Genomic DNA, 19,213 nt, shown 5'->3' with positions numbered 1-19,213 from the left:
AGTGTCATCAAAGGTACAGTCAGCATTCACATTTCCTCAGTAGCTTTCTAAATTTTTAAAACTGGTTTATTGTTTGAATCAAGATCTACATAAAATCCATATGTTGAGATTGGATGAAATGTCTCAAGTTTTGTTTTGTTCTATTTTGTAGCTTCTACTTTAAGGTTTTTTGTTTGTTTGTTTTTGTTATGTTTTAGTTTTTTACAGAAGTGGAATCAGTTGTCCAACAAATTTACCCATTGTCCAGATTTGTCTGATTACATATCTGAGGTGTTACATCTGTATTTCCTGTTGCCTTGAAATTCAGAGATCTGGAAAGTTGATAAGACTCAGATCTAATTATGTGGGCAGGCCTATTTAAAGGTGATATTATCTACTTTCTTAATTATTAAGGTGTTTCCATTTTTTCTTTTTCTTTTCTTTTATACTGGAAAAAGAACCCAGGGATGCTCTACAACAGAGCTATATCCCAATCCCACCTTTCTTTCTAAAATTGTATTTTGAAACAGGGGTTCTCTTAGTTACCTAGGCTGGAACATGTGACCCTCCAGCCTTAGCCTCTGGAGTTGCTGGGATTACAGGTGTGCTCCACCACACCCAACAGTACAGGATTTTAAAGTTTAAGCTATTCCTTATTGTAAGGTTTTGCCATCAATTTGAACCAACTATGAGGATTTGTTTCATGTTACTTCAAATTTTTATGAAACCAAATTTTATTTTATTTTGTTTTATAACCACATAAAATATTCATATGGTTCTAAAGTCAAATGTACAAACAAGACATATTCCAAGAATTCTGCTTATTGTCTTTATCTTTCATCCTATTGTCTCCCTATTATGTGGTTCATCCTTCCAATTTTTAAAAATATATAAACGTAATTCTACACAATGACAAAATACTATATGTACTTCTATCCATCTATCTTTTCTAAACTTAAAAAATATATCCTATAGATCAGTCATTATGTATGGAGAAATCTTCTTCATTTTTTTCTACTCTGATTCACATATGCCCTACTGATGAAGACTCTGGGTTGTTTCTGGTCTTTTGCTATTCAAGTAATCTTTGAATGAACATCTTTCTATATACGTCCTTTTCTTATTTTGGCTAGTTTATCTTTGGCATAGATTCCCAGAAATTGGAATTGTCTGTTCAAGCATGCAGTATTTTTAGATAGTGCTGAATCCCTTCCACACTGTAGTGCTATTTTACATCTCCAATGGCAATGTATGCAAATGGCCGGTTTCTTTCTGGCTCATCACGGAATATGTTGTTAAATTAAGATTTCTGTCAAACTGATAGTTAGAAATAGATCTCTCAGCTTGGTTTTCTTTTTTTAATTTCTCTCGTAAATGAGGTCATGCATCTTTTCATCCAGTTAAGAGTCAATTCTGTCCTTCATTAACACCCATGAAACTATACACAAAATTCTAATTTTTCTCCTATTCCTGGAGTTACTTTTCCATCCCCCTTTCTGGTACCATTTCTCTTGTTTATTTTCTAAATATTTCTCTTCCTCAAGATTGAGACTTAGTGTTTCTTTTAAAATCCTCTCCTTTAAATGTGATTAGCTATTCTGACTTCTGTTAAATACATACCTGGAGCCAGAGCTCACTCTCTTCTGTTGCACATGGCAAACTGCCTACTGGAAGTCTTGAAAATGTTCCTCCCAGGCAGTTCAAACTCAGCATGTGCAAAGATCTTCCTCATCATGCACCCTACTCTACTGTTCTCTAGTACAGTGAAAGCTACCACAAATTGCCAGTTGCCCTGCATATGGAACTGAGTTCTCTGCTTATGACTTCCTCTCTTACCTTCCTCCTCATCAAAACAGTCACCAATTTCTGTGGCTTTTATCTCTTATATGATTCTCAAATCCATCTACTACTTTCCATTTCAAACTACTGGTCTTCCTTAGACTACTCTACTTTTCTTCCAGGTGGTCTTTACTTTTCTTTTTTGCTCTCAAATATGGTCAGCATTACCTTTAAAACACAAGTAATAGAGGGCCATTTTCTAGCTTAAAAACCTCCAAAGTCTAAAAACAAACCAAGCAGCCAAATGATAAAACAAGACCCAAAGCATATATTTCCACGGTACACATGTGAGTAAGTAATTGCTATAAAGCTCCAGAAGATTAATACCAAACTGATTATATGGGGGATTAGTCTTGGTGAAGGAGGACTTCAGATTTATCCTTATTTGAATCATTTGAAAATTTTTTTTAACAATTAGACTGTTTTCAAATATTACATATATTTAAAAATAAGTAAAGTGGACTGAGAAGGTAAACTTTGACTAGCTCTGGGACAGACAGGGATAACCAGCAGGTTCTATGAATTCCCAATGCCATGTCACCCAGATGAGGCTTGGTAGACAGCTGTTTCCTATAACTTCCCCAGGGAACAAAATATCATCCTCTTTCTCCATATATTACCTGAGAATTTCAACCAAGGTGTTCTTACCTTTGTGGTCCACAGTTTGACAGTCCAGTCAAATGATGACGTGACAAACAGGTGAGAAAAGTCTATTGGGCCCACTGCCATGTGGCAGTTAATTCCTGTCACTGGCCCTTGGTGTCCTTCGAAGACCTCACCGATGCCTGCTTTACTGTATGAAGAGCACACATGAGCAGAATCTCAGTAATGTGTGCAAAGCAGTGATGGATTTTAAAAAATTATCTCTGTGTGTTTTTTTTTTTCAGAATTTAGAATAACCCCATATACTACCACCAATAAAGCCATTTTCAGTTATCTTGAAAAAAAGAAATTGTAAGCATGCTATGCTATTTTTGGTGATTAAAAAACAGGTTGGGGGAAATATCCTTTGAGACATCAGAATTCAATAATCAATTTTATCATTAATTTTACCATTTTCAGGAATTTTTCAAAGCCTGTCATTGTTGCTGCAGCTCTTTTGATGGAAACAAATATATCTAACTCTCAGAAGCTTTCATTTTTATAATCAGACTGCTTTATTCTTGAGAGGGCATTTGCACATGTTCTATTTCAACTCTTTTTTGGAGAGTCTATTGGTTATAAGGCTCCATCCATTCTTGGAGGAATAATCATTCATTCTTTCAAGGAAATTTCTTGAAGTTGACATATCTACAAATATTTGTGGAATCCTCTATTTTGCAAAATATGACACATAATATAAATATAATTTAGAGAAAATGATGTTTTTGCTTCATTGAAAACAGAAGACTGATTTACAAATCCATTTTGTAAATTCCATAAAGGAAGGCATCTTGTTTTTCGTATTGCAAAATGTCTAGTACACAGTAAGTGCTCAATAAACACTTGTTGAATGAAACGGCAGAGGAAAAGAGACAAATGCATGCCCCTCCCTTAAAAAAAAGCACATTTGAGAAATAGTGATACACATTTTAAAAATTACCCTCAGACATATTTTGTTTAACCAAGTTTGGATTACCTCTACCCCCCTATTATCACATAATAGTCTGCATGCAATTCTACATGATTTCTGCATGCAATTCTACACAATTAGGAAAATCTGAGGAAAAATACCCCAAATACTATTTTTTAAAAAAATTCATGAGCATGAAATTATAAATAAGACAACTATGTACAGATTGTGAAATCTCAATATTATGTCACTAAGAGAAAAAAATGGCTTCCGTTGTTAAAATATTTGGGCCCCTGAAGCACCAATAAATGTCAATGGGCTGAGCAAAATTTGAAATCACAAGCAAAGTGTGGCAGCATGTGTTCCATGTAACAGGCACTCAAAAATTATGCCCAGTGAAACTGCTAACAGCAGTTCCTCACGTGACCATTTAAATTTGTTCTAATGAACACAAGGAACCGATCTTTGAAGTGGCCCCTGGTGAGACTCCACTTTCTCTTAACAGCATCCTGAAAGGGTTTATAGGGTGCAAAATGAGGACCTTGTTTAATTTATGGAAGTGGATTTGCACCTTCTGTATGTTAGGTGAAAAATAGAAATCCCCCACTCTCCCCTATAGCCCTATATGACCCATTTAAAATTATTACAAAGCCAACGCCTGCTACTTTATGACTTTACTGAGATCTGTATTTTATATTTTGCATGGATGAACCAATGCAAAAAGCAAAATCAAGCTCGTTGTAAAGAAATTTGTGGTGTACCCCATAGGGACCCTTCTTTCTGAACAAGAGTGCATATTCAGAGCCACAGAATAAAAATACTCATCGTGTGAATGTTTATTCACATTAGAGGAACTAAAAAAAATCCAAAAAATATCAATGTATATGTTGTAAGCTTCCATAGATAATTAAGGACTTAGGCACACTCTGGTTCAAGCCAATTGAACATGTGTCCTAAGGACTCTAATACATCTGTAGATAAATCTGTGACTTGGTGTTTGGCCCTATGTACTCTCTGTGCCTTATGTGGCACTAATGGCATTCTCCTTGTGCTGCAGATATGACACTTGTCTTTTCTACTGTCATCAGTTTCTTGAAGATAGGAACCAGGTTTAAATGACATCTGGGTGACTCACAGCATCTAGCCATGCACACTGCTCAAAGTAGGTGAGCAGCAAATGTTTGTGTGAATGAGTAACTTTATCACATCTTCCTGTGCTGTGACAAAAACTTTAATGCATAGCTTCGGCCAGATTTTATATAGTAGGAAAGTTGGGCATGGAACTGTGAGGCATCTCTTCCCCAGTTGTCTTCAAATCACATGAGCAGGGCAAATACTGCTTGTTTAAAAACAAGCAGAAGAGCAAAAAACAGAACAGTGTATTATTTGAATGGAAAAATTATGGAGCTGAGCCATGGATGCTTATTTTCTACAAATCACAAAAGCACAGAAATATGAACTTGGAACAATTTGTGGTTCCTCATATAGACTTAGATGACTGCAGGAGATGAAAAAACCAATTGAACCAGAACTATGAAAGTAAGCAGAGAAGTTAAGCACCAGCATGAGCTCAGGGAGGCCACCTTTATGTTTTGCACTAAATTTTACAATCTAGGCCAACTTCTTGGAGTCCACTTATTATGACAACTCTGTCTTCCAGGGGCATCTTCCAATCTCTCAATCAAGGCTCTTATCACCTGGAAACTGCACAGTGGTTTGTGCATCCCTTATTATTCCTGCCCTGTGACTGGGAGGGTCTTAAGGTACTTCATTATGGTATTTGGTTATTGTCATTTCTGTATTCCCTATTTAGATTTTTAACTCTTAGTTGTTACAGTTTAGGGACTTGGCAGGGAATCAAAAATGAAATGGATATAGTTTAGTAAGAGAAAAATGGCAGACAAATGAATAATTGTAATACAAATGTGATTAATGCTACTGTAGAAACACATAAAAGAATATACGAATTAACTTAAATTTTCTCCATGTCAATTATTATCTTAAAGTACAGATTTATTTGCTTATATGTTTCTTTAAAAAAAATATTTTTAGCTGTCAATGGATTACTTATTTATTTATTTATACGTCGTGGTGCTGAGGATCGAACCCAGGGCCTCACACGTGCCAGGCAAGCACTCTACTACTGAGCCACAACTCCAGTCCCTGCTTATAAGTCTTTTCCCCTCAATTAGAGCATTAACTCTATGCGTGTCATATGCCTTCCTATATCTTTATGATGTTGCCTGGTGTGAGAGAACTTCTTAGCAAGTATTCCTGCAAACAATCAATGAATAAAAGATCTGAAAATTCTGCAGGATGTAAAGCCTTTCTGACTCTCCTTTGCCCTAGAGACTCAGAAAAGCTTCAGTGTGAAATGAGATCTGTGCTAGCTCTTTAATACAAAAAAGAAATTAATCAAAGAAGAGAGAAATGAAAGACCAAATAAAAGAACTTAAGGAACACACTGATGGAGGAGGCATGGAGGGACAGGCAATATTTGGGCATTGCTATCCCTGATGGTGGAAACTTGAAGGTATGTGCAGAAGATGAGGCTGGGAAGAGATAAGGAGTCTTACAGTGTCTGCTAAGAAGCTTGGGCATTTTTACACAAGGCAGGGTGAAGCACCAGAGTTACAAAAGGCTAAGGACCAGAGTGGATATGTGCTTTAAAGTAATGAAGACTTGAAGTTGCCCTTCACATGTCTTCATAAATACCTTTCTCATAATGCAAGGTGGTTATGATCCAGAATGCGATTACAGACTTTCGGAAATGGGAAACATGTCATCAGTAAGAAAACAGAACATCACCTTCCATGACGACAAGCCGTGTAGACTGTACCCTCCTCACTGCCAACCACGAAGTTATTGACGTCTCCCGTCGGGAAAGCCATTCCAGTAACAGCGACGGGCTTGGACTTGTTGTACACCAGCTCCATGCTCTCCTACCAAAACACAGTGTGGTTACATTTCCATCTGTCAACTCCTCGCCATGCCAAAGATAGCACGGAAAAATCATTTGGCTAAATCGTCTGTTTGCTTTTCACACAGCGTTACAAAAGACCCCGGCTGTGCCAGAAACCACGCTTTGCTGCCCCTGACATTCACGCTGCTGCGTATCTCTGGTTTCAGGCAGGCTGGATTTCATCAGCATGTGCTGCTGCTTCCTAAGTCAGGCAGAGATGACAGGTGAGAATTTTGAAACTAATGGTGCAGAAACTAAAGATAATACTGTAATGATTACACTTGTCAGCCCCAGGCTTTAATAAAACACACAATACCCTTGTATTTACAAACATTTTCAAAATCAATTGTTCATGAGAATACACATGTATTAATATCAGATGTACTAAGCACATTTGTCAGATCAGAACTGTGGGTCCTCCATGGACTGAAACCAGAAAATTGTCACTCAGGTCATAAAAACCAGATTTTGAAATGAACTACATTTCAGGAGGTTAGCTGGGGGGTGTATGGGCATAAGACTGAGAAGAGTCTTTAAATAAGTGTTTGAAATGTAAAGGAGAGTCTTTATTTCATGTAAAATTATTTGTAACATTTGGAATTAGGGAGTACTTTAAAAAATATCCTGCAGAATTAAGTTTGATGATAGTGAAAAATAATTAAGTATAAGCAATATCCCTAAGTATTCTTGATTTACATCAATCCTATTTTATATATCTGAAATAATTTAAAAAATCATTCTGGGGTATCATATCATTGTAGTTGCTGGGGATTTCATTCTTCCTGTGTAAACAAACCAGGCCATTTCAGCCAAAGAGTCCATCAATCAGAAATGCCTGCCACAGAATGGCTGCTTAGGCCACATGGTCGCTTTTAAGAGTTGCTGTTCCTGAGATCCACACATAGCAAGCACATTAGCGTCTCAGGCTAAAGAAGAGAATGTTGCAACAATAGGATATAGAAAACTGGAGCATACTATCTATCCCATCTCTAATGTTAGCATCAAGGAAGGTGATGTCTCTTGGCCACCCACTTGGGAGGAGCAACTGTGGACTACCCCCAGGTCTCCCTGACATTCATGGAGGCCATGCCATGAAACTGGCCATTATTGTGCAGACAGGAGTCTGTAGGCAAGCTAACACCAATCAAAAGGGTCTCAGAGCCCCCATATCACTGGTTTTAACCTAAACAAATACATGATAAATCAGTGAAATGGGAAAAAATATAAAAATTATGTATACATAAATGAAATGTGTAAGAATTCTTAAAGAGAGGGTTTGCTCTTATAGATATAAACTCCATGCTTTAAAAAGAAAACAATATATTGCTGAGAATTTTAAGACAAAACATAAAATACCCACACACAATGCTGAACCTCTATAATAATCAGCACAAAGGTGCTTAAATTCTAAGTAGTTTATTTGAACTATTTCTTTTCCTCTAAGATTATATAAAGAACATGCTTAGCTATAGTATTCTGTACATCTGCATTTTTTTTTTGTTTAATAGAAATCTACTTTTTTTTCTGGTTGTATACAAAGTATATTCACACTAATTTGTGTCATTATACATGTACTTTGGATAATAATGATCATCACATTCCACCATCATTTCTAACCCCATGCTTCCTCCCTTCCCTTCTCACCCCTCTGCCCTATCTAGAGTCTATCTATTCCTCCCATGCTCCCTCTCCCTATCCCACTATGAATCAGCCTCCTTATAGCAAAGAAAACATTCAGCATTTGGTTTTTGGGATTAGCTAACTTCACTTAGCATTATATTCTCTAACTCCATCCATTTACCTGATTTTAAAGAGACTTCAAGAAGGTTCTTTACAGTCTCCACATACATTTTGAAATTGTCATGTCCCCTAAAATTGAGTGACAGATATTCTAGAGTTGTTATTCAGGAAAGGGGACAGGAGTGTTAGAACTGAGCATTGTCTCCTAGGTATCCTTCACAATTTTCTGGATATTTTCTTGCATTTTTTCAAAGACTATAACAATGTTATAGTCTTTTAGTTGTTTTTTAGTTGGAGGATAATGAAGTACTTTTTTCATGCAAAGAAGTGTGAAAATGTGACCAGTGTAACTCCACATCAGGTACAATGACAAGAATGGTAAGTTATACTCCAGGTACGTATGGTATGTCAAAATGCATTCTATTTTGTATAACTGAAAAGAGCAAATAAAAAAAAGATGGAAATAATAAAAAAGAAAAACGTGTGTGTCTCCTGTGTGTGCCCGCATGTATGTATCTCAGCATGTGCCTGTACACATGTATATTCTGAAAGTTGTGTCTAGAACCTGCCTCCAGCTTCCTCTCCTACTTTTGCTCCTTTGTTTGGTTTCCATTACTGCAATCACTAGTGGTTTGGAAACTTTGGAACTTTTTCATTTCCAGCTTCTCATTTGTTCAGCAAGGACCGGCAGGAGCCATACTAACAAACATTCCAGAAGAAAAAAAAAACAGATGGTTTAACAAATTCTTCGTCCACACAGGCAGTTGTCATGGGGGACAGGGACAAGCAAGGGCTTGGGTTTCTGTTTTGCCGGGATATCTTTCCTTCAAGGCAAGTCCCCTTACGGGATTGCTCTGCTGAGCTCCAACCTCATTTGCATCTCTCTCACAGTGCTGTAGGGCGAGTACAATTCATACCACAGGCAACTTCCATAATTACTACGCTTTAAAATGGATTATTTCATTTTCACTTGAAACTGACCTAAGGATTAACGTATTACAATAATTACATGATTTGTGGTAAAGGAAATGGGTTTTGGCTTCAGGAGGAGATTGCTGAAACCAGGCCCCACTCTTTCAAGGGCATCCATTGGTTTTTAGCTCCTATAGGATGTGAGGGTTTGGCTTTTAGGAACCTTGTTCCTTTAAGCATGTATCTTTTTAACCAGGATGCTCTTATGTTTAGGGGAAAACAAACCCACCTGCGGAGTTGAGAGCATGTCGAGGCTCCAGGAACACATCTTACCGTCGGTGGAGACAGTGATGAGGTTATGAGCATTCTGGGTGCCAACGACATTTACACAGTACACGGGATGCTGCGAAAACACAAACTTGGGGAATCAGGAGCAGATCCGAGAGGAAATGAGTGTGTGTGAGTGTCAAACACTTCACTCTGAAACAGCAATCATGAGTGACATAATCCTACTGGAATACAAGCCTCAGGTCAGTTGCCATTTTTGATTTCGACCTGAGTTCTCTCTAAAAGCTCTGACAGCAAACATAAGAGTGGAAATACTTCCCAAGCCTCACCTTGCTCAGTCAGAAGCAATGCAGTAGCAGTGAAGGAAGCGAGGGCAGATGAGGGTTGATGGGGCACAACACCACGGGGGAGTGAATTTGGATGGCTTGAATAAGTCCCCACCACACAGTTCAGCTGCTAATCTCGAGCGGTGAAAGAAGACAGTGTTCAAAAGGATAGAACTGTTGACTTTTGGAAGGAATATATGTTACTAAATCTGGAGTTTAATGCATTGTTGTCCCACTGCCAAACACTGGTTAACATTCTTTTTAAAAAAGTGGTTAATATTCATTAGCCTTTTTAATTTGAGAGAAGGATACTGGTGGCAAAATTGTTGGCACAATGTACCTAGTGAGATAAAATTAGGTTCTTTTATGTGCTGCAAAACTTAGGGTAATGATAGATTTATTTTTCAAATATAAAAAAAAAAGTCATTTGGAGTAGTATGGAAACATAGATTTAGCCAGGGCCATTTCTACATCTCAGGAACTATAAGCACGGTGCCCTCTCCTTCTATCATAACTCTCATAGTTTATTTCGTTCTGCAGAATTCTACGTGGTAGGCTTAAAGCCATGGGCAGCTGCACATTAAACACTAAATGGAAGGTTAGCATAAGCAGAACCTAGCAGCAATTAGGGTTAGATTTCAGGCAGCTTAGCTATGAGTGGCCAAACCACAACTTACTTGATGCTTCTCTGTGCAAATAGCTGACAGTCTAAGTCTTACCCTTGATGAGTTACTGTCCACAACACCTAGCCACAACTACAACGAAACAATCTTTAATATTAGAAAGCTGATATTATATAAAGAATGGTTCGCAGACTATTATTATCATATAAAGTCCTGGTCAGAAGGAGTGCTAATAATTGTTTAGTGGAGCTAGGGATCGGTCTTATACAAAAAGTGGTCCAAAACCCACTTAAACACCTTTCTTAAGTAGTAGCCAGTTTTAGTGCTAACTAACTCCTGGGGAGTTTATGCTTCTACTAAATGTTATAAAGAAAGTTCATGGAAATACTTTCAGGTGGCGACTTCTATTGATAACACAGACCAAGTGAAAACAATCTAGCTATTTAAATATTTATAGATTATTGTTTTAAATGCTCTAACCCCAACCCCTAAGTTTTGTCATAGACCAGGTATCACCAACTTTTGGAGCTGATGCTTGGCCACCTGGTTGTCAAAATCTTCCTCATCCTGGTCAATCTCTTTTGAATATGTTGTCTTTTATATGAGTTCCTCTAATGCTGACTCCTCTAACAGTGAAGTTCTGAGAATGACACAGAATTGTCTATCTACAGACTGACCACAGAATACAAAAATCTGGGTAGCACTGAATTGTCACTTCTCATGACTTAAAAATCTGCCTTCTCATAAAGAATATGTGTATATTAATGCATCCTAATATTACATTTATTTTTTGGACAATGACTTCTTTCAATCATACTGATGGACAGTTAACCAAGTCCCTATGTATTTTTTGTGCTGTGTTCCTTCTGACACTTCCAAATTGAATCAGCCTGGGTGGATCTGCATAGTAGTACATACAACAGACCTGAACCCTGATCAGGCCTCCAAATCTCAAGAGGACTGTTTGGTCGTGGGGCTGTCGACAGTGCTCTTTCCCAAGTCTCTGGTGTTATGAAACCTGAAGCAGCATGCAATCAGACTCAAGCCCCACAACATGCAAAGCTCTGAGTAGAAATCACATGGAAGAATGGATTTAATAGATTTTACCTAAAAATAGCAGACTTCATAAAACTGAAGAAGGATATGTGAATGAATATGCAAAAAAGCTGTATTATCTTAATTCAATTTGTCTGATCCCAGGAGCCATTGCATTGAATTGAACTTTCTTTATTCCCATGAGTGGAAATTACGGAGCAAACATGGTCATGAACCAAAATCCATCCATTTTTTTTTGTTCCCAGTAAAAGTCCAATGGGGCTCTCTGCTAACGGTGGGTCCACAACACAAATTGCTAGAACTTGAATAGATTAAAACTCCAGACACAAATTGCTAGAACTCGAATAGGCCAAGACCCCAGGCAACCCTGGAGGAATGCACAGAGCCAAATGCCCAGGAGGAGTGTATATGGTAGCTCCTACTGGTCTTTAATCAGTACGATGGCTTGTGCTTTCATGAGTAATAAATCTTGGTCTGAAAGAAAAGAGAGGTAAAGAAACCTGAACAGAAGCAGACACTGGGGAATGCCTACTCAAGTGCATCTCTCTCTCTCTCTCTCTCTCTCTCTTTCACACACACCACACACACACACACACACACACACACACAAACTGTACTTAATGGAAAGAAAAAGCAACAGTACAGCTTATTTTTCCACTAAAGATGCCAGATTGTTTTTATTTATTTTAGGAATAAACTTACTGTGTGGCAGAAGGATTTTGTTTTAATTACGATTTCCTGTTGTCTCAAATACATATGTGTGGTGGGTGTGAAAGGAAATTAGTGAGTAATCTGTGGTGGGCCTCTTTTTCCTTTTTGATCCTGGTACCAATCAGCCAGGCAATAATGGAACTTGAAAGACAAACATAAAATTAAACTGTGCCCTTTCAGCTATGAATTAGACAAAACACAGTGACAGAGAAAACAAATTTGTTTTCATTTTATTTTCTAGCAGAAAGAAATAATGCCACTCAGTTCGATGGTAACTGCATTTTAGTTGTGATGATTACATTTTAAGTTACTTGAAAAAGAAATGTTAACTCTTTGCAAGAACTCCTGGACTTGAATTTCCCCCAAAAGCTTATTGTTAAACGTTCTAACATTTGGATTTATAATTTTTTTTTTTTGAAATTTCAGAAGGCATGTTCACAAATGCACCTGACTGACATCCACAGAGAGCCAAGAAATGGTTCTACACTACTTGAGAAAACACCTGCATTGAGTCTGTCTTCTCCTGGGCCACAATTTTCTGTTATTAGTTTGGAGAAATGGGGTAGGCCAGGGCAATTTCCCAAGATTCGCAAGAACTAGTTTCACCTGCATGTGTCTATGGCCCCAATCAATCAAAATTAGGGCTGACTTGGCATTTGTCATTTCCCATTGTCAAACTTACAAGAGCGGAAGAATTTTCCTCCTCATGGTCTTAGCTTGCAGTTGTTTTTCAAGCCAGAATGGTTTTGAGGCCAGCAGATGAAACAAATGAAGCAACCACATTAAGGAAATTGAAAACAATAGTAGAGCTGTATCCTTGGGCATAATTTGGGCATTTCATAGAAGGAACATCAGCTACCCTGAATGTCAAGGTAGAGAGGATTGATGGAGACATGTCTGTCTTCTCATTCCTCCTAACAATTACTATCCACACCTGTCATTCTCTTAAAGGAAATGACAGAGCAGTTGTCTTATGAACACTATACTGAAGCTCTTCTACTAAATTATGGGTAATGGTTTTGATATGTTGACTTTTAACCCTAGGGATTATATTGTCACTGTAGTCTTTATGTTGAGACTTACAGCACACATTCCAGAATTTAAAGTTATAGTACTCCCTCAAATCACAAATGGAAAAGGCCTGTTGGCAAGTGTCTCCCCCATGCTCTCCCCAGACATGAGGTACTGACTTTTCATGGTCATTTAAAATATGTGTTTCCATCTTCTAACATAAATGTGAAGGTTTTCTTTAGGCAAATGATTCCAGAGCTACCCCTTCTAAACTTTGTGTCTTTTTTCAGTTTTAACGCTTTTCACTGGTGGCCTCTGGGACATCCAAGGAGATCTCTTTTACGTGCAAGAACCTAGAGATGAAGAGATTTCTCTAAACCCAATGCTTCCTTCACCTTTTTTTTTTTCATTCATCTTTATTTTAATCAGAATATGATGGTTATAATAGGTACTTCTAACTTTGAATTACTGGTAAGACCCATGCTTTGGTGAGCTACTTTCCTTTTCAGGGCTTGGTGGCTGACAGGGACATGATGAAAGCTCGACTTACCGTGTGTGCTGCAGCTGACAAAGGTGTCCGCTGCACAGGCGTCCTTCGATGGCTGCGATTGTCCCAGAGAACAATCTGGCCCGAATAAGTCCCACCAACCACCAAATTAGGATGGAAACGGGCGAAGCAGACCGACATGACAGAGGACTGTGAAGGAAAAGGAGAGAGAGGGGAACTGTGAAACGGCTATGGAGGAGACCATCGTCTCTGTTGATTCCTGAAGGCAAAATGGTTCATTGCATAAATGCAACGCATTCTAGAAAACATAAAGCAATTTAAAGCTGGGATTTTGAATGCATAGTGAGTAGATTTTGTACGTAGACATAGGACTTTCTCTGGAGAGGTTGGCCAATGGTTTACCCCTTGAAATCTGAAATTTGAAGTCTTGGCCTTGTTATCAAATAGGCATAAAACCTATCTTAAGTGCATCATTGTTTTGTGGTCTGTAAAACTTGCTTTCTGGACATTTCCCATTTCTCGAATAAAATGGCAACAGAACTGGTATTAATTCTCCACTGAAGTTTTTACAAAGCAGTTCTTCACTTTGAGGGCTTTCACGTTCACTTAGGTTAGGTGCAGTGTTGGTAATGGCAGATCAATTCTAGCTTCAGAACTTTAAGACAGGCCAGTTTTTTCTTTCTTTCTTTCTTTTTTTTTTTTTTTTTTTTTTTTTTGTTTTAGCCTTAATGTAGACTTCTAGGAAGGATACTGACCTCAGACTAATCAAACTGGCTCCTCCCCCAATTCCCTCACCTCCCCTGGGCATCCTCCTTGACCTTGAAGCTGCCCACTTCAGACAAGTCTTAATGTTAGCCTTTGCCTATTTTAATAAACAGCCAGAAATGGATTTCAGTCCAACTCTGCCCATGGTCTGTCATAGCATCACAAATGTGGTTTCTGAAATTCCACAAAGTTCTACTGGGCACCATATTTTGTATGAAATTACTTAGCTAGCGAATGCACTTAAAATCAAACAAGTTACTCTTCCACATCTGCTAAGACTCTTGTGATTCCTGCAGCACTTTCTATCTTTACACTTATCAGCTGAAGTATTTGTTTTTAATAAACACATTTCATTCCTCCAGCTAAATTCAATAATTTCAATGCATTCTAGAAAACATAAAGCAATTTAAACAGTGGAGAAGTTACTATGTGCAAGAAAGTCACTATACCAAAAATGCGAATAAAAAGGTAGCTATTGCCCCCAACAAACCTGTGTTCTGGTAAAGGGAACTAAGAATATATGCATTTAAAAGAATAGAGTTGCTGCCAATCCATACGGTGGTTTTGTGTGAAATAGGAAAAAGTGCCCCTTAGAACAAATGCAATCATATGGGTAGGCACATGCCTTGGCAAGTGGAGAGTAAGATGGATTCCCATCCCTTTTTGTTCATGGTGCTTGACATCCTTGCTCAGGGCATAATCTAGACTCCCAACTTGCACACGTGATCTGACTAAATCATGGCAGCTTCTGTGTGTCTCTCTCTGTGTGTGTGACAGGGGTGAAGGGAGGGGAAGATTTGTTTTAGAGGAAAGGAGAGGAAGGTGAAAAATGTACAGTGGCTAGATCTACCTCATGGAAGGGGTTGTGTTACACCCTGAAGTCTATGTGGACCATTCTGCAAGTGGATAGGAGAAGACAAAAGTACTTTTGAGAGATGAGAAAATGAGAAGAAAGAACCAGAAGCATCAATGGTCTAATCCGGATCCACAGGGAAGGAGCTAGCATGGAAGAGGCTGTTAGGAAACATGGCTGAAGAGGCAGCTTTGGTTGGACCAGAGAAACCCCTGAATGGCCCTATTTGAATTTTTTTTTCTGCAGGCAATGGTGAGAAATCATAGCTTTCTAAGCAAACAAGTATGGAAATCAAAGTTTGTAATTAATAATCCAGCAAAATAGTAACTGATGAAAAAAATTACGACTTCCTTCTGATAGGTAAAGTGAATGCCCGTTTCTTATAATAAAACTAAACAAAGCAAAACCAGATCTAATGTCAGCCTAAGGCTTCATAGTCAGAAACAGTCTCGATACTCTGAGGTAGAATAAAGAATGTAGACTATTTTTCAATGTCATGTTTTCCTAGTTTTGAATGATTTTCAGTTCCAATTCCTTAAACACGATTCGATGAAGAACATACCCATGCCCCAATCTGGTTTTCATAAAGTTCAAGAATAACTCTCAATAATGACACCGAATTAAAGAAAAAGAAAATAATGCTGGTCAGCTTCTTGTTTTACACATCCCACAGAAACGATTCTTAGTTTTCAATTGATGAAATTCTTATGTTGCCTGAGCTATGTTGGAAAGTTTTTTAGAAAGCTTCAGAAAGACTTAAAATTATCCAGGTGGTATCAACAATTGAATTTGCCAAAGCTCAAATCGATATGGATAAAGGAATGTCATTCAATTGGAAAAATCCAGAATTTAACCACTTGATTGCTTCCGTGTTTCAGTTAAATCCCAGCAAACTTTCCTCCAAATCTTGTACAGTTTGTTGAGAGACTGGAGCAAAACAAACACTGTAGGTATTTCTATGAAAATGAAACACAGAGTTGGCACCGATCAGAATCTGACCCCACAGGGTACTTGTTCACTCATTCATTTGTTCTATCTTCATTCATTTATTTATTTATTTACCAACACTTAGCACTGAGGTCTACTAAACCATTTGTTAAAATTGCAAATGTCACCAAAGCCCCCCAGTCTTGGATTCAGAATTCTACTTAAATTTGGTTTAAAAAAAAATGTCAAATGAATGCCGAAAAAGCACCTTGGGGCACCAGATTTCTGCCACGAGAATCTACATTGCTTTGCTAAAAATCAATATTTACAATATTTCCATGAGGAAAAAGAGTAGATGTTTATTTTCATTTTATATTTGGAAGATAAAGTATAGCTGTGTGTCTATGTGTATACATATATGTAGCTGACCACAGATGTCCACACTTGACACTATCATTTATACGGAAGCACTAAGGCAGTATGATCACCGTCATCTAGATGTAAAGTTTAGAATTCAGACATTTCCTGAGATGTTGTTAAATACTCTGATCCTTGATGTAAAGGTGGCAAACACTTGGGAGACTGACTTTTATTTGCATCCAAATGCTTCCTCTGCTTTAGACTTGGGAACAGTGCTCCATCTACAGCACAGAGGATGTGAGCCCCTCTTCCAACTGGGGAAGTCTGGGCTTGGAAACCTGCAATCTCCTGCTGCTCAAGCAGCTACTGATCTAGTCATTGTTGCTGCTGTCCATTGTCATGGAATTTCCTGGCTGCCAGTAAGAGGTGCCAATGTTGATAACATCCTGTCAGTTACATCTATGGTTAAAAAAAAAAAAAATGAAAAAGCGCTTCAGAAAAATTGGTTGACACTTCAAAAAAAATGTAGAATTTTTTGTTGTCTTCATTTTCAACAGTATTTTTTTTCTGAGGGCAAATTATATGAAAAATATATTAATAATATTGTTATTTTTAAAAATTTCATCACTTTTTTGGTGTTCACAATTTAAGTTAAGTCATCCAGTGTTGTAAATAGGCATTATTAAACTAGGATTAATAATGACAAACAAAATTAATTGAGAAGAAGTTTCTTTGCCTTTTTATTCTGGGCTCTATATGAATGCACATGGGTACAATTTTTTTTAGTTTAAAATATTAATTATTTTATTATATTCTTTAAAGTAATAGAGTCTCAGAATGATTTTGAAAATCTACATAGGGTCTTTAAGAATTCTAATCAAGCCAATTACATGAGTAGAAAATAATACAAAGTTGGTGAATGTTAACCTCTTCATCACAGTAAGTGTTTCTGCCATTACTGTTGAGCTGTTTTTACAAAGCTGAGGATTTCATGATGTGGCCATATTGTTGGTCCAAGCAGGGACTCAGAAACAGGATAGTCTTGGATATTCAAGGCTTGAGGTGAAACTGGTGAGTCTGCCTGACTATATTCCAACAAGTAACACAGGGATGGGGTTACACAAGGGACCAATATCCAAGAGGATGAGCATCCCATCTCTATCATTTGCATAGCACAGTCCCCCAAATCAAGCCAAGCAATATGCTGAGACTATGTCTTGAGGACCAGGCCATCTCTGTTGACAGAGATCATTTTGTTGTTTTCAACAGAGGCATTATCTCTGAGACTCCTGAGGAAGCCTGGCTTACTTTTCAGACTTGAACAGACGGCCCGGTTCCTGGCCATCCCTGCACAGTGGCTCTCCTCCTGACCCACATTGTTATGTGAGCCTTTGCACACAAGCTGACCCACTAGATGCGGTTCCACATCCTCATCGTCTATTTCAAGAGAAGTCAGTTTATTTTAGCCCATTCATCGAGGGAATTCCACGGAGACGGGAAGGGTGGGGAGCCGGCTTTGAACGTCTCCCTTCACTCATTGCACACCACTGCATTCAATTCAAAGTCGGCCCAAACCCCTCTTTAAGTGGCTGTGGAGGCTGTTTTCTATTTTGCAGAGCTAATCCAGGCCAGCTTACTTCCCCTTAACCACAGACCCATAGGCCCAGGGTGAACAGTCTTTGGTCAATGCTGGCTGGGAAGCGTGCCCTCTAGGTTCACATTTGATCTGGCTGCCCATGTCCGTCTGTGTGTGTGGCACTCTGCCCACTCCCCATCCTTCATGCCTGGGTGGGAGGGATAGGGGTCCTGCATTCAAAAGCATCTCCTATTTCAAGTACCATCTCTTCTGGGGAGAAGTCAGTCCCCAGGGAGGGAATGGCCATATTGTTGCCATATGCTGTTTAATGGTGGCTGACATTTTATTTGCCTAAAAGCAAATGCTTAACTGTCAGAGGGCTGTGAGGCAGACAGATCAGATCCTTCTGGCTACTAGTGAACTTGTATAGATACTTCTGCAAGTATCTAAGAAACCCACAAAAATATTTTATTTGTTAATGGAAACACGTGTAATTGGAGAACACTGCTGTGGAAAACTCTTTTTAGAGGCGATCATGTGGCACCAGGCACGTGACAATGTGGAAGGTGTGAAGGTATTGAAGACACCCTGCATTTCGAGCCAGGCACTTGAAGATGAAGGAAATGATGAAGGAAAATGATCCTTTTTTTCCCCCTTTAGGATTCTCCTGTCCTCTCTCTAAATCTCTATGCCCAAATGTGCATTCCATTCTTCTAAACTGCAAGAGTGACCATCTCCCAAAAGTTATTCCCCTATTAGTGCCAGAATGCCTAGGAGGAAAGATGGAATTAGCTTGTCTGCTACTTCTAAACTCAGTTTGCACAAAAAAATTAAAAAAGAAAGAAAGAGAAAAAAACAAAAGAAAGCATGATAAAGAAAGCAAGAAAGTATCTGATTCTAAGATCTTATTTCCCAAAGACTAGATATCAATCATCCTGATGACCTTCCATAGAATCCCTAGGAATGTCATGACTTTCACTACTGATACCCTATCACATACATCTTTCTGGGTGGTAGGCCAAGAATACAAAGGGTGGTATGTAAACTATAAGGACACACAGCTTTACACACACTAGCATAGTTATACCTCTCTCTCTCTCTCTCTCTCTCTCTCTCTCTCTCTCTTTCTCTCTCTCTTTTTGAGGGAAATAGTGTTGATGAAGATGTAGAGAAGTTGGAATGCCATTACACACTACTAGTGAGATTGTAAAATGAGGGCAGCCAT

At 38.3% G+C, this 19,213-nt stretch overlaps 1 protein-coding gene across 1 annotated transcript in view; it reads right to left on the bottom strand.

Moving 5' to 3' along the window:
• The window catches only part of Dync1i1 (dynein cytoplasmic 1 intermediate chain 1), a 293,851-nt gene that overhangs the window by 52,910 nt on the left and 221,728 nt on the right, over positions 1 to 19,213 (bottom strand). Inside the window, exons 11-14 of the mRNA XM_026391510.2 lie at positions 13,550 to 13,696; positions 9,274 to 9,387; positions 6,179 to 6,312; positions 2,467 to 2,611 (exon numbers count right to left, since the gene is read on the bottom strand). Coding sequence (XP_026247295.1) covers positions 2,467 to 2,611; positions 6,179 to 6,312; positions 9,274 to 9,387; positions 13,550 to 13,696 — 540 coding nt within the window. The remainder of the gene's footprint in view (positions 1 to 2,466; positions 2,612 to 6,178; positions 6,313 to 9,273; positions 9,388 to 13,549; positions 13,697 to 19,213) is intronic.

Source organism: Urocitellus parryii, chromosome 3 (assembly GCF_045843805.1).
Source record: "Urocitellus parryii isolate mUroPar1 chromosome 3, mUroPar1.hap1, whole genome shotgun sequence".
Taxonomy (NCBI): Eukaryota; Metazoa; Chordata; class Mammalia; order Rodentia; family Sciuridae; genus Urocitellus; species Urocitellus parryii.
The sequence above is the reverse complement of the archived record's forward strand: the minus strand, read 5'-3'. Positions and strand labels throughout refer to the sequence as shown.